Raw genomic sequence first — 14,481 nt, 5'->3', positions numbered from 1 at the left:
TCTCTATCTCGTTATTCCCCCACCCCCTCCCCCTTTCGCCTCTCTAAGAACTCTATTTTGCCCCCCGTTTTTCTTTTACTTGTCGTCTCATGATTCAGTTGTATTAATTATTCAAATAAAATGAGGAAATGGCTTTACTTTTCTCACATGCTTCATCTTTTTGTCAATTTATTCAGTCATTGGATTTCAGGTGACCTTTTGCAAGTGGCCTGCATTTACAGCCGTCTGTTCTTTTAAAAATGGTGACGAGCAAGAATGGATATAGTGCTCTGGCTATACGAGTTAATTGGACGAGTATTGAGTTTAAAGACCCTTCGAATTATGGCTTACTCCTTCGACATCCTAGAGTCAAAGTATGCTCTCCCGCCCCTCCCCCCTCCCACCTCGCCTACCATCTCCCCAAAATTCGGTAAATTGTCCTAACCATCGCAGACCCCCTTCACCTTTGCTCTTCCCCCCACATTCACGCCAATTTTGCTGTCTTCCTGTCGCCGTGTATACCGCCTTGGTACGTGGAAGGACACGTCGTGATCTACTTTGGAGGGCGTGAGGGGAAAAATATAAGAGAAAGGAAAAAGAGATCTGGGTTAAACGCTTTCCTGTTAGGAAGCCACAAAGTGGGGTGTGCATGATTGTGACCGCCGTTTATGAGCATTCATATATTTGTGCATGCCCGTACAACAATATTTTGACGACCCTTTCATCTAAAGTGCACGTAATTGCCACTCGACTTTATATCGGTGTATACGACAGCATGCAGCGCTGGGTGTCTTTTGAACGTTTGGCGCTGGGCAAGTTAGCCTCGGGCCAAGATGTAGAATTATATTTTCTTTATGTCATCGGCATGGTTGAACTTCGTTTTCGGACAACTCAATATTTGGCCAAAGATCACGTCCTCTTTTTTTTTTTACTTTAATGATGCCGCAAAACAAGAATTACGGATGGAGGCCTTCCGAATTTGATAAGAATCATCTGATGACTACGAGGACCCGGAGGGGAATGACAAAAATACGTCTTCTCCTCCTCTTCGTCTTATTCTAAAAATGAATGGCAAGGTTTATGTAGGCTGAAAACGGAGCGCAAATGTTATCTCCTTTCTCCCCAGCCTTCATCTCTCATGACAGCATTTCCCATTCTGTACCGACATTCATTACGCGTCGACTTGGCCCTGTCCTTTTTTTCCCCATTCTTTTTTGCGTAATTCTGATATGGTTCTTGCCCGCTTCCGGATGTGAAGTAAGCAGCGCAAACAGATCTCAAGAACGTGATGAGCCTGACTAATGCTGACGTTATGGGCAGGATTCGTGACAGAGTTATCTGCCATGTAAGCCATAGCCAAGAAGAAAGGGGCGGGGAGAAAGTACTATAGGAATAATATAGGGTAGCCATGGAAACTGGAAGATTGTGGGAAGATAACGGGAAGATGAGGGAGAAAGGGAGACAGGGAGAGAGAGAGAGAGAGAGAGAGAGAGAGAGAGAGAAAGACGAGTTTTGTTTTGTTGTTGTTGTTTTTAATGCGCGATGGTGTCTTTTGTGTGTGTGTGTTGTCCGGATGATATCATTTTCCGGTCAAAACAATTTGCCGATGCAACCGGTAGCCCGTTGTGAAACCTAAATGATCCGGAGACATCACGTTCGTGTCCCATATAGGCCTACGTGAACCTGTCTTACAAAGCAGCACAGAAGAGATTTTTTTTTTCAGTCTTAAAAAATATCCAATGCAAATTAGAAAGTTTTGATCAAATTCTGAGTATTATTTCTCAGGAAAAGAAAGACACTTTTATAATGGGAGATTTTAATATTGATCTTTTAAATAATTCTGATAATCATACAATGCAGTTGCTAAGTTTATTAGCAACTTTCTCATTTCAACCACATATCAACAACCCAACAAGAATTTCTAGTACATCAAAAACTCTTATTGATAATATATTTTCAAATGTAATAAACACAGAATTCACAAATGGTATATTTTATTATGATATATCCGATCATTTACCTGTTTTTACCATCAACAATAGTTCTTTGAAAATAAAACAATATTTTGAAAATAAAAAATCTCAAATGTATTATAAGGAAACAGAAAGTAATATAAATTCTTTGATATTTGATTTAGCGCAGGAAGAATGGGACGATGTATTTGATGAAAGCAATGCTGATACTGCTTATGAAAAATTTATCAGCAGATTATTGTATTATTATCAGAGAAATATTCCTTTGGTTAAACGGAAACCTTTAAAGAAAAATAGACAACCCTGGATTACCAAAGGTATTATGCGGTCTATATCAACCCGTAATAAGTTATATAAGCAAGCAATAAAGAATCAAAGTAATAACTCATTTATGAAATACCGGAAATATAGAAATCAATTAACATCAGTAATAAGATTGTCCCGAAAATTGTATTATTCAACTAATATAGAAAAAAATAAGGATAATCTTTTTTCATTGTGGAAAACTGTCAATGCTCTTATGGGAAAGACGGTAAAAGAAACTACCAACTCTATCATCATTGACAATGAGGAAATTACTGATTTTACCACAATTGCCAATTCATTTAATGATTATTTTATAAATATTGGTCCTAGTTTAGCATCTAATATGAATTCATGTAATACACATTTTACTGATTATTTACCCAATCCTTGTGAAAATTCATTATTTCTCACGCCTACCAATGACCATGAAATAATCAATATTGTTCAGAATCTGAAAACAACTAAATCGAGTGGGCATGATGGTCTTAGTGTTCATTTATTGAAACAAATAATCTTTTACATTGTAAGCCCCCTAACTCACGTATTTAATATGTCTCTTTTAACAGGCATTTTTCCGAACTCATTTAAACTTGCAAAAGTTATTCCCATTCATAAAAAAGATGACTTTAAATTAATGAGTAATTATAGACCAATTTCATTATTATCAAGTATATCCAAAGTTCTTGAAAAAATTTTGTATAAAAGGTTATATCAGTTTTTACAAACCAATAATTTATTGATACCCAATCAATTTGGATTTAGAAGTGGATATTCTACTGACTATGCAATCGCTCACATGTGTGATAAAATGATTGAAGCTTTTGCTGATAAAAAGCATGTTATAGGTATATACATGGATTTGTCGAAAGCATTCGACACCATCGACCATGAAGTATTGATACATAAACTTAATACGTATGGTATACGAGGTCACGCTCTGCTCTGGTTTATAAATTATTTGCAAAACCGTCAACAGTATGTTAGTTTTCAGTCTTATGAATCACACAAACTTGATATTAAATGTGGGGTACCTCAAGGCTCCATTTTAGGGCCTCTGTTGTTTAACATTTATATAAATGATATTATAGGTTCTTCTCCATCTTTGAATTTTATACTTTTTGCTGATGATACATCCATTATTACATCAGATTATGATATAGGGACACTTGTTAATCGTTTGAACACTGAATTATTGAATATATTGAATTGGTTTAAATCAAACAAGTTATCTTTGAATGTTAATAAGACAAATTTCGTTTATTTTAGAAAACCCTACTCACAGGATCTTAATGTCAACATATCAATTGATGGGTTTTCTCTTTGCGAGAAACAGGTTATTAGATTTTTAGGCATTACAATCGATTCTCATTTAACATGGAACGAACATATATCCTGTTTACAAAGGACCCTATCAAGAAATATTGGTGTACTCTGGAAGTTGAAAGATCTCTTATCAGAACGATCCCTGATTATTTTATATAATTCTTTAATTTTGCCTCATATATTGTATTCAAATATTGTATGGGGAAATTGTAGTATTACTAAACTGAATTCATTGTATTTACTCCAAAAGCGTGCTATTCGTATTATTACTAATTCCACATATTTATCTCATACAGATCCTTTATTTCATCGTTTGCATACTTTGAAGCTTCAGGACATCCACATTTTACAAACAGGTATATTTATGCACAAGTATGCAACAAATCAACTTCCCTCTTTATTTCATAATATTTTTCACTTAAATTCGAATATACACACATATCCAACTCGCCGTTCGACAGATTTTCACCTTGTAAACCCCAAAACTGTTTTAGCTCAGAAATCAATTAGACATTACGGTCCCGATGTCTGGAATAACCTACCTGATCAATTAAAGCAGTGTACTTCACTGTTTTCCTTTAAAGCTCATTTAAAAAAGTATTTATTATTGAAATATGTTTCCAGTTAGTAGTTTTTGATCAATGTACTTTTTCTTCTTTTTTTCTGAAGTCTCAGTAAGCCCTGATCCATGCAAAGTGTTTTTTCATTCCCTCCCGTTCCTTTCCTTTCTTTGATAATGATATTGCATACATTCATTAAAGCGTATACCTTACCCCCAAAATAGGCATGCTACAGCCTTTATTCTCTCTTGCACTGTCACCTGCACACACGACGCACTGTCACTCGCACACACCTACACTTTTATTGTCTACTATACCATGCAGCAGTCAATGGTGCTGCGTGCCGTTTTTTTTTTCTTGTTCTAAAGCGCCAAGTCACTATTTTTCTTTTCTGTTTTTTTTTTTCTGTAGCAAAATGTGTTTTGTGTATTAAGATTAAGAGTTTTATAAGTACATATATAATTGGTGTTGTATTACATCGGTATCACATATTCAGATAGGGCCTCATCCACGTCAAGCTCTGCTTATGATGACGGTCCCCTGTATTGATTTCTCCTTTGTTATTAGATACAGTAAGCCTTAATATGTTATTTTGATTCATAATTATGCCACTTCAGACTGAATGTTGTTACGCAAATGATTTTTTTTGTATTGATTTGTATGTATCTGTATCATTTTGTTTTCATTTGCAATTGTATTCGGAGAAAGAAAATGCAGAAATAAACCAAACAAACAAACAAACAAACAAATCCTTTACATCGTGCTCTATATTGACCGTCAAGAAATGAACTACTACTTCTTCTTCTTTTACTACTCAACCCTGGGTTTGAAATATGATTTTTTTTTAGATAAAAAAAAAATCAACTGAGGTTGTTAAGCCAAACAGCAACTTTCACTGCTCTTTAGGGGATCATTTCCTCCCCCTCAACCCCCCCCCCCAAAAAAAAATCTTCCCTGTAGCATCTTAGCGTAATGATTGCATATGATACGACATTTCATCAAATTACATCGAAGACTTTAATTACAATTTTTAGATAGATGAAAAATATTCCGTGTCACAATCAGGTTTTAACAAAGAAGAGTCAATCCGTGGATCAGGTGCCAGGGAAAAAATTATGATTAGTTAATAACAGCGCAGTAGTAATTGTACCTTGCTCATAAAATGTCACTTCAGGGGGCTTGGAGCACATTCCAGCAAGAGAGATGCAATTGCGAAGATTTTAAACAAGAAATAACAAAAAGGTACATAAAATGTGCAAAAAAATGTCACTGTCTCTCTCCTGCAGCATTAATCTGCCTTAACCCTGAAGTTCTCTTGTAAATCAGACATGCGTATTTCTTATTTCTTTTATTTTTCAGCATAATCTTATTGTGTCAATTATTGGGTTTCTATACACGTGCTTCAAGCGCGGTATATCCTTGACTTGAAGGTACTATTTACCTTTGGGAGCAGTGATTTAGAAAATGTTCAAATTATCACATTTTCATGCGTATGTGTAGGTCAGTTGTATCACAAAATATCCTATATATGAAAATTTCGCGATAAAGCCTGAAATATAAGGATATATCCCATTTTTTCTCAATAAACCATAACTGGAGGCGGTTTATTCTAGAAACAATGTTATTGTTGACATTTTGAGTATCTAACAATACTTGACATGGATTATACTGATTAACATTTTCGCGTTTCTATCTTTAACTAACATTTTTGTAGCTATTTTGAAGCTCTAAAGCTGGGTGGTTTTTTTTTTTTTTTTTTTGTTTCATCTGCAAATGGTCAATAATGCCTTTAACTATTGGTGATAGCATTGTTTGCCAAAGTTGTTTGAAACCGATAAACTAGTCAACCACTCAAATCCAATGATCCGTAGCAATGATGGGGCTCTGTGGTAATAGTGGTAAATGCGCCTTGCTCATAAAAAGTTACTTTTGCATGTTTGGGGGCTGCGAACACATTCAAGAAAAACAGATGCAATTGTGCAGATTTAAAACAAGAGAAAAAAGGTAGATAAACTCTACACGAAGGTCGGTGTCTCTCTCTTCTGATACACCCACCTATTTCAACCTGTAGGTACTCTTGTAAATCCGATATTCGTATTCTTGTTTCTTTTATCATCCTGTAAATTCTCATTGTGTCAATAATCAAATTGCTACACATGCGTCATGCTAGGTATACACTGGTTTTAACTATTGATGATAAAAATGTTGTTTGAAGTAGTATGATAGAAATGACAGTAAAACAAGGGACTGCGCGTGTATATTGCGGCGTATTCTCCCTTCATCGCTGTTGCATGTGATAATTGAGCTGCAAAACGTAAGAATATGATTTATATATACGTATCAATACTTCCACGCTTACGTACTTTACTCCTGAACTTGATTACATTCTGTTGCACTGCGCTCTCTCAACTTCGACGTCAGTTTAGCTCAAATGTGTTATATAACCATATATATTACGCTATCTTAGCTACTGTATCTCGTTTTCTCCCTCACGTTTCTGCCAACATGTCAAAGCTCGCGCCTGAACAAAAGGGAAAACGAAGCAAAGTCAGAGCTGTCCTCCTTCTCACTTGGCACATCGGACGGGTGCCTGGTTGATATCTCGTTGATAGAATTATGGCGGCGACTACGAAAAGTAAAAGCGAAATGCGACTTCATCTTCACAACTGACATGATATCATACTTAGAGTGATGTCTAATGATTGGAACTGTAAAAAAAAAGGAAACAATTAAGACCAGACATAAGAATAGGAAATTATGGAAGTTTTTTAACGCTTCTATCCCACGGTGTCATAGGCCAAAATTATTCATGCAAATTTCATTATGTGATGGTGTTATCGTTTTATCACTTATTTCACATATTATTTGATATATATATATATATATATATATATATATATGTGTGTGTGTGTGTGTGTGTGTGTGTGTGTGTGTGTGTGTGTATTAAACGGTCCATAGGGCGAATGTACGTCTGAAAACGAGGTATCCTAAAGGGAATTCGTTCCAAAGGGGAAATTTTGATTCCCCTTAAGGTTTTGACAATGTTTTTTTCAATGCCATTTCAGTGATCCGGGGCCTAAGGACTGCTCCACAGGAGGACACAGATGGCATAGTGTGTGTAGATTGAGGACTGTACCATCAATACAAATCCTTTTAGGGGAGATTGTCAGCGATGCAAAAAATGGGTGTATCATTGGATGTGCATAGAAAACGAATGTAGGTATATCTGCTTTTTCTCAAAAAAGTTGTATATTCTCATAAACATACAGAATTTAGTGGTATAAGAATTTATTTTGCGCTCTTGTCAATTTAATGCTTCATTTAGCCCATATTAACGTATATTTTTCAAAAAAGGCAATATCTGCATTTTGTATGAATGCTATGATGCTTTTATCAAAATTCCCCAAACTATCATTTATTGCGTATTTCCTCTTATGGCTGCATGTATACATGTTCATTATGTATGTATGTAAGTATTGTACATAAATTAGGTAATTTGTTATCTAGCATATATCCTGAGTCAATAATCAAGTCACCGAGGTTACAGAGGTCCGTGGCAGTTCAGTGCACTGCACATAATGGAAAAGAAATACGCAGGAGGTTGCTTACCACTTAATAGCTGGTGGACTCTGGGAATTTCGCCCATTGGCTGTTGATAAAATGGCGATAAATCGTTACATTGAAAACGTTTGTTTGAGTAAGGGATTCACCTTTGGTCCATTCATACTGACCCCAGCGGGCTTTATAACATGATCTTAACATTTTTGTGAGGAGGCAATAAATTGTTGCAGAGATAATAGAGGCAATCGGACCTCACTTGATCGCGATTTCTCATTATACAGTTGCAATGACGACTTCACGTACCGGAGGTGACTATTATATGGACAGTAGGGAGTATTTCTTTTATGCCTTCTGTGTTTTCTAAGATTATTGCTTTTGAGAATGTTTGACATCTTCTCCAGTGTTTCTTTCACCCTTCTTTTCTCGCTTATGATGACTTTGTATATGTCTTTTCCATACCTGCATGTGTCGTTCCATTTTGCTTCTTCTTCCAATTTTACGCAGAGGGAATTCCCGAAAGTGACGGACCCAGCTTTTCCTTCGAAGTTCCTCTGTGTGTAAAACAGACATGCCACGAATATCGGGGTGTGGTAATGCCAAAACTCATGCCCCCTCGCGCCTTAAAGGCCCTGGAAAACTTTGAAGTCCGGCCAGATGATATCTTTGTCGTTACCTTTCTAAAGTCGGGTAAGTTTGATAAACATCTTCAATCGTCCTGGGCCCCGTTTTGTCAAAAGATGAAATCGATTTTAAATTTCCTTCCCACACAGGCTGCCATATACCCACAGTTGAAATCAACTATATAGGCCTAATCAATTTTAACTCTTCATAAGACAGGGCCCTGGACTTATCATGCATTTGTTGTTGTTTGAGTATGCAGCGAATCGGTTCTGGAAAGCGAAGCAATTTGTTAAAGCTCGGCATTAGAATTATTCAAAAGTCTTTTTCTTCTCGTATGAAGCAGTATGCCCGATTGGTGCCGTTTGAGGGCTATTGCTCATCACACCTAGGGGCCGGCTACTCAGCATAGCTAAGAAGGACACACGCCCAGGCCACTTGATTGCAAGGTAGACGGGCTATACAGATTACTTCTCTGTATCTCTCTGTCAATATAGTCATACATAAATGAATAAATGAATATACGTGTATATATATGAGTATATAGATATATATATATATATATATATATATATATATATATACTGTCTGTAGAGGCCACCCAAGGGAGACAAAAAGTGGCCATATACGACAGGCGGTCGCTAAAGGCAGGTTTGAATCTATATATATATATATTTATACAACACCTCAGAATGATGTCGAATTGTGATTGGCCAAGAACATGTCACATGACATTCAATAGAAAATACCTATCAAACTCATTGAGAGTGACAGCCATACAATAGGCCCCTGGCATGGGCCTATAGCACGGCTCGAAGGTACTATAGCACGGCTTCGCGGGGGGCTACTAATGCATGGCCGCTCACAGAGTTCTGTGGCTCACACCCGTAGCAAAGCGCCAGCAAACTACATTGTACAGTGTACGTGCTGGCCGGCTGCGCTGCGCTGCCGGTAAGTCTCACAAACCAGGCGCGGCGGAGTACTGCAACGTTAACGTGTACGCGCAGTTACTTTACCTAGCTAGTTGCATGTATCGCGGCCTGTATACACCTAGCGGTACTGCTGTGTTTTTACTTTTGACTCTGATCTGCTACGTGGACCACAGTGATCCCAACATCAAGACTTCATTTCAAGTTGAGAAACCGTAATTTGATTATTTTTCTGTGTTTTTATACAAAATCATTTTCGGAAATAGACAAAGTCTAGACCTACTACTAGATCTACCGACATCTCAGATCGAACTAACAGTCAGGCTTAACTCGATCTAACGTTAGCGTAGAATGGGTATAGACCCTGCGGAGTTCGTGATTCCTGTGACTGTGTGGTCGAATCATGACGAGTGTTTGCAAGCAGTACACAGGGTGGTTTTACAATTCTCTGCCTAATTGTTACATTTATTTTTGGGCCTTCCTGAGTTGGCGGTCACTAATTTTGTATTGTGATTGTGGACAAGGTGTTGTATAAAACGAATAATTTATGATTTTGTTCGTGCATTGGGGCACGTAATACCGCACTCGGCGCGAGATTCGCCACTGGTCTATTCAACGCGGCGCTACGCGCCTTGTTGAATAGACCAGTGGCTCATCTCGCGCCTCGTGCGATATTCGTGCCCTATGCACTCACAACTCATAAATTATTCGTATAATATATATATGTATATTGCTTGAAAAAAGCACGACAAAAGGTGAAAAAAAAATACAACTTTCATCTCTCCCTATTAGGTACCACGTGGATGCAGCACATATTGCTGCTAACTCTTCACGAAGGGGACCTGTCCAAATTGGAAGGAGATCATGTGACTAGGAAGAGTCCCTTTATAGATATCATTGATGTGTGGAATCATACTGATGTGAGTATACACTATTGATTTTTTTTTTGTTGTTGTTGTTGTTTGCAATGTTTGTTGTTCTTACCATTTTTATTTAAATGTTTATCATATTGCTACAAGCAACGGGCAGTCTGATTTTTAGAAAGTTGAAATACTACGCATATTAAAAAAAAAACTGAAGACAGGAAGACGAATCATGTAACGGAGATACCATTGTCAAAGAAACAGGGACATTAGAAGACGGTTAATCATGAATGGTACGAGCAGCTGATAGTATGAATGACAACAGATGTATTGGTTGACAAGCATACTGACTGGACTGCATGGTAATATTTTTGTATGCATCTGCTCATTTGCGGTCATGTAATAGAAGCAACTTTTCACATCTGCTGTCATGATAGTTTGAAGGTTACTGTTTGACTTCCTTTATTTCTCCAATTACACTTTTTGAAAAGAATGCTAGTAGACAATTGGGGGACTTTTAGATTAGTTACTTACTTCTTTGTCGAAGTGGAGCTGATTTTTTTCGATCATGTGTCAGTTGAATCCTGAGGAGTTGACGTGCAGTGTATGCAGACATGTACTTTTTCAATCATAACACCGTTTAATACCAGCCCAGCAAAGCTCCGCCGAATGCAGAAGTAGCGAGAGAGATGCCGTCCCCACGTATCTTGAAGTCGCATTGCCGGCTGTCATGGCTACCCGAAGACATCCGAACAGACGAACCCAAAGCTAAGGTCATCTACGTGGCGCGAAACCCCAAAGATATCGCCGCATCTTTCTTTCACTTCTGTCGACTGGTAGATGCACTTCCATCCTACAGCTCTTGGGATGTCTTTTTCGAAGAATTCATCTCCGGACGAGGTTAGAAGTGACGAAAAGCGAAGAAAAGTAATCTTTATTAAAGAATTATAGTGCTACGTTTAAATATAAGTAATTAACACGGAAAGTTCGGCTTTTCAGGCAAATTTTCTTTTATCACAGATTTCTGTCAAGATGATAAATCACACTTTTGACTCAATGATTAGGTAAACCTTTGTGCTCCCTACCAATACTAGAACAGAAGTCCTATACGTCGTTATTGATACACTGATACCATCATAAATGTTTCATGTCACATTCATGTATATTTTAATGCTCTGATATGCCGGCATTTCCTTATTCAACATTGATCAAAAAGCACTTTTTTCTCTTAAGGTTCAAAAGTATGATGATCATTTATCTTGATTTTTGTTTGATTAATTCACTTACAATATAAACTGTAAAGTAGCAGTGCCATGATGGCTATTCGCTGAGGGAGGCTATCCAGTCGTATTTATCATAACATGTAAGTGCATCTTATTGTTGCATTTGCACTATTGTTTTTATTTTGACGGGATATACCAACCAACCAACCAACCAACCAATCTGCCAACCAATCATACAATTCCCTGTAATGGGTATTGATAGACAATCAGTCAAAAATTGTCTGAAATCCAAATAGGGAGTGCTAGAAACTTGTTGTGAGCTGTACATTTTTGAACCCTTTAATTTTGCTATTGGTTGTATTTTTCTTAGCTCCCCAAGGGTCATGGTTTGAGAACGTGCTCCCATGGTGGGAGAGACGCAACCATCCCAACGTGCTCTTCCTGAAGTACGAGGACATGAAGAAAGTATGTCATATTTGATTAAAAAGACTTATAATTCGTAGCATTCGTTTCCAAGGGAAGCAAGCAGGTGAACATGTAAATGTATGGGGTCGAAAAATTAACGTCAGTAATTTCATATCTAGCCAGATGAAGTGATCTGGCACAACTATTTGATTAGAGATTTAAACTACTTTATCATTTTTGCACACACACACACAAACAAATATCATATATAAACCTCTTGTCAGAAACAAACAAACAATCAAGCAAATATGTGTTCCGTTGCCTCATTAACATGTGGAATTTGTAGAATCTTAATACTTTTAAAATTAAATGTGAAAAAGTAACGGTTCTACAATTCTACCTGTTTATGGAAATGAATGAGAGCCGAATGACTATAGAATGCCAATATGTATATGCTTTAATATCTTTAAAGCATATACATATTGTCATTCTATCATTATTCGCTATCATTCATTTTCACGACATTCGTGACAAATCGAAGTCTAATGAGTGGTATCAACGCAAAAGCATGAACTGAGAGAAGGTATTTTATAGGATTTCCGTTAAAGATGAGCAGAGTGACTTTAAAGTCAATGTTCAGTTTGGAACAACTTGAAAAAAAATGTTTCAAAATCTTAATAGTTACGTTCAGACGGTGATCCTTAGCTTCGAGGATAAGTTAGTAGTTAAGTATGGGGAGCTAAATGTCGCATGGTCACTTTCATCACAAAATTGTCATTTCGCTGACGAAAGAGACCATGCGACACATTTAGCGCCCCATACTTGAATAGAATTACTGCCTTGAAAGAAACACATAACAATAATAAGGCTAGGCGTTTGCTCTTCGCTACTTGACTAAACTTTCAAAGGTACTGTTATACTCGATGAAACATACGTTACACAATGTTTGTAGGTGTCTGTACCACCGACGTAAAATGAAATTTTGTTAAAGTCTTTAATTATTTCCCCTGCGTTCTCTCTCCTATGTGGCTGGCTGTCAGCAATATTAAACAACACCAAACGCGGAATAAGCACGCACAGAATATAATGTAAGCTACTATTCCTATCGTCTGTTCTAGGATCTCCGTGGCACAGTTGAACGAGTGGCCCGCTTCATAGGCAAATCCCTCTCTGATGACGTCATCAATCGCATTGCGGAGGCCTCCACTTTTGGCGCGATGAAGAAAAGCAAAAGTGCGAACCCAGACTTCATCCTGGCCAAAGTGGGCGTTGCTAAGAAGGAGCAGGAAAACAAGAGTTCGTCGTCTTTCATGCGGAAAGGTATCATGGAACATTTTCTGATGTTACTACCATCCATATTAAGTTCAATATCCTAGAGGCAGAATTAATTCATGTCATATATGGAAATTCACCGAAAACATCATTTACTGATTTTACTGGTTTAAAATCCTTGGAAGGAAAAAGAAAACCAACACAAATGAGAGGGAACCAAGGACTTTACAGAAGAATTGGAAAAATCGGGAGAGAAAATGAACCAGCTACTTTGTCCAATCATAAGGCATTGGATATTGGGTATACATCAAAAATGTCAGCTTTAATTATATGCTATATTCGAAACACAGGGCATTATATAAGTCAATATTAACATACTAATTCAAATTATCCGTATATCAAGTAAAATGAAATCATTTGTCGGTTTGATTGGTTTTTTTTTAATGGATACATCCTGCAGTCGTGACTCTCCTTGTCTTTTGATATTAGTATTCAAACTAATTTGCAATTGCAATGACGTAAGTATGTTGTCAGAAGGAATAAGGCAGGCAAGTCGTATGCTTTTCTGGCAAATTTGATTAATTTGTTACAAAATTTGATAAAGCAGGTCTCTGGAGAGAAAAGAGTTCTTGCCATCAGGAACGATGATACTTCAAAGCTAATGTGAAGTGTTGCGTCATAATGATATTATTAATGATAATATAATATATTGCAAATATTATTTGCAAGAGACGTTAACCTTTCAAAAGGGTGCTTCCGCATTAATGTAGGAAGTTATTTAAGTAATGTTTTGCAATCAATACATCTTTTCATCAATAATTGATGATGATGATTACTGTGGTGATATCTCTTTATTTTTATTTTGCCAGGTTCTGTAGGTGACTGGAAAAATTATTTCACCGTAGCCCAGAATCGACGGTTTGACGAACTCTACGCCAAGAAAATGACGGGTTCTGGGCTCGAATTTCAGTTTGGATAAATGCCCAGAAGGCAGGTAACATCGTGATTATAGATACGACAGATGTATAATGTATATTTATCTTAAGAGATCATCCCAGGAGACCGACACTCACGAGTTTGACATTGAAAAAAAGGCCCATGAGTCAAACAGTCCACGAGTCATAAAGCCCATGAGTTCGACACGAGGCAAAAATGGCCGATGAGACGAACGTTTCAACATGGGGGTTAACGCGTTGGTCTTGTGGGCCTTGTTTGCTTAATGGCGAACTCGTGGACCATGTTTGGTTAGTGACGAACTACTCTTTTAACTTATGTAGAAAGTAGATATTCACTTCGACCTACTTTTTGTGGGGTTTGCTCTTGGGTAGTCATCAATATTCCATCTTTCATAACACACTTAATCAATGTATATTGATTTACAGGCTAACTTAAAGAAAACTCAAGAGGGCTGAGTTCGAATTGCGAAATAACATTTATTGTGCTGCATTAATAAACATTTGAGTACGCGT

At 37.2% G+C, this 14,481-nt stretch overlaps 1 protein-coding gene across 1 annotated transcript; it reads left to right on the top strand.

The window, feature by feature from the left end:
* Nucleotides 1-321: 321 nt before the first annotated feature.
* On the top strand, nt 322-13,991 carry LOC139727939 (sulfotransferase 1C2-like). The gene is made up of 7 exons (XM_071638911.1): nt 322-409; nt 8,207-8,389; nt 10,042-10,169; nt 10,763-11,012; nt 11,706-11,800; nt 12,859-13,060; nt 13,882-13,991. The coding sequence occupies exons 1-7, from the start codon at nt 322-324 to the stop codon at nt 13,989-13,991; spliced, it is 1,056 nt and encodes a 351-aa protein (XP_071495012.1).
* The last annotated feature ends 490 nt before the right edge of the window (nt 13,992-14,481 follow it).

This window comes from Diadema antillarum, unplaced genomic scaffold, assembly GCF_040938485.1.
Source record: "Diadema antillarum isolate AM-2024a unplaced genomic scaffold, OU_Dant_1.0 seq00000160_RagTag, whole genome shotgun sequence".
NCBI classification, from domain to species: Eukaryota; Metazoa; Echinodermata; class Echinoidea; order Diadematoida; family Diadematidae; genus Diadema; species Diadema antillarum.
This window is presented reverse-complemented; position numbering and strand designations above follow the sequence as displayed.

Excerpts from the sequence above, each read along its gene's own strand:
- LOC139727939 (XM_071638911.1), top strand. The coding sequence starts at position 322 with ATGGCTTACTCCTTCGACATCCTAGAGTCAAAGTATGCTCTCCCGCCC. Across the intron at positions 410-8,206 it reads TACCATCTCCCCAAAATTCG|AGGGAATTCCCGAAAGTGAC; the intron begins GTAAATTGTCCT and ends AATTTTACGCAG. Across the intron at positions 8,390-10,041 it reads CGTTACCTTTCTAAAGTCGG|GTACCACGTGGATGCAGCAC; the intron begins GTAAGTTTGATA and ends TCTCCCTATTAG.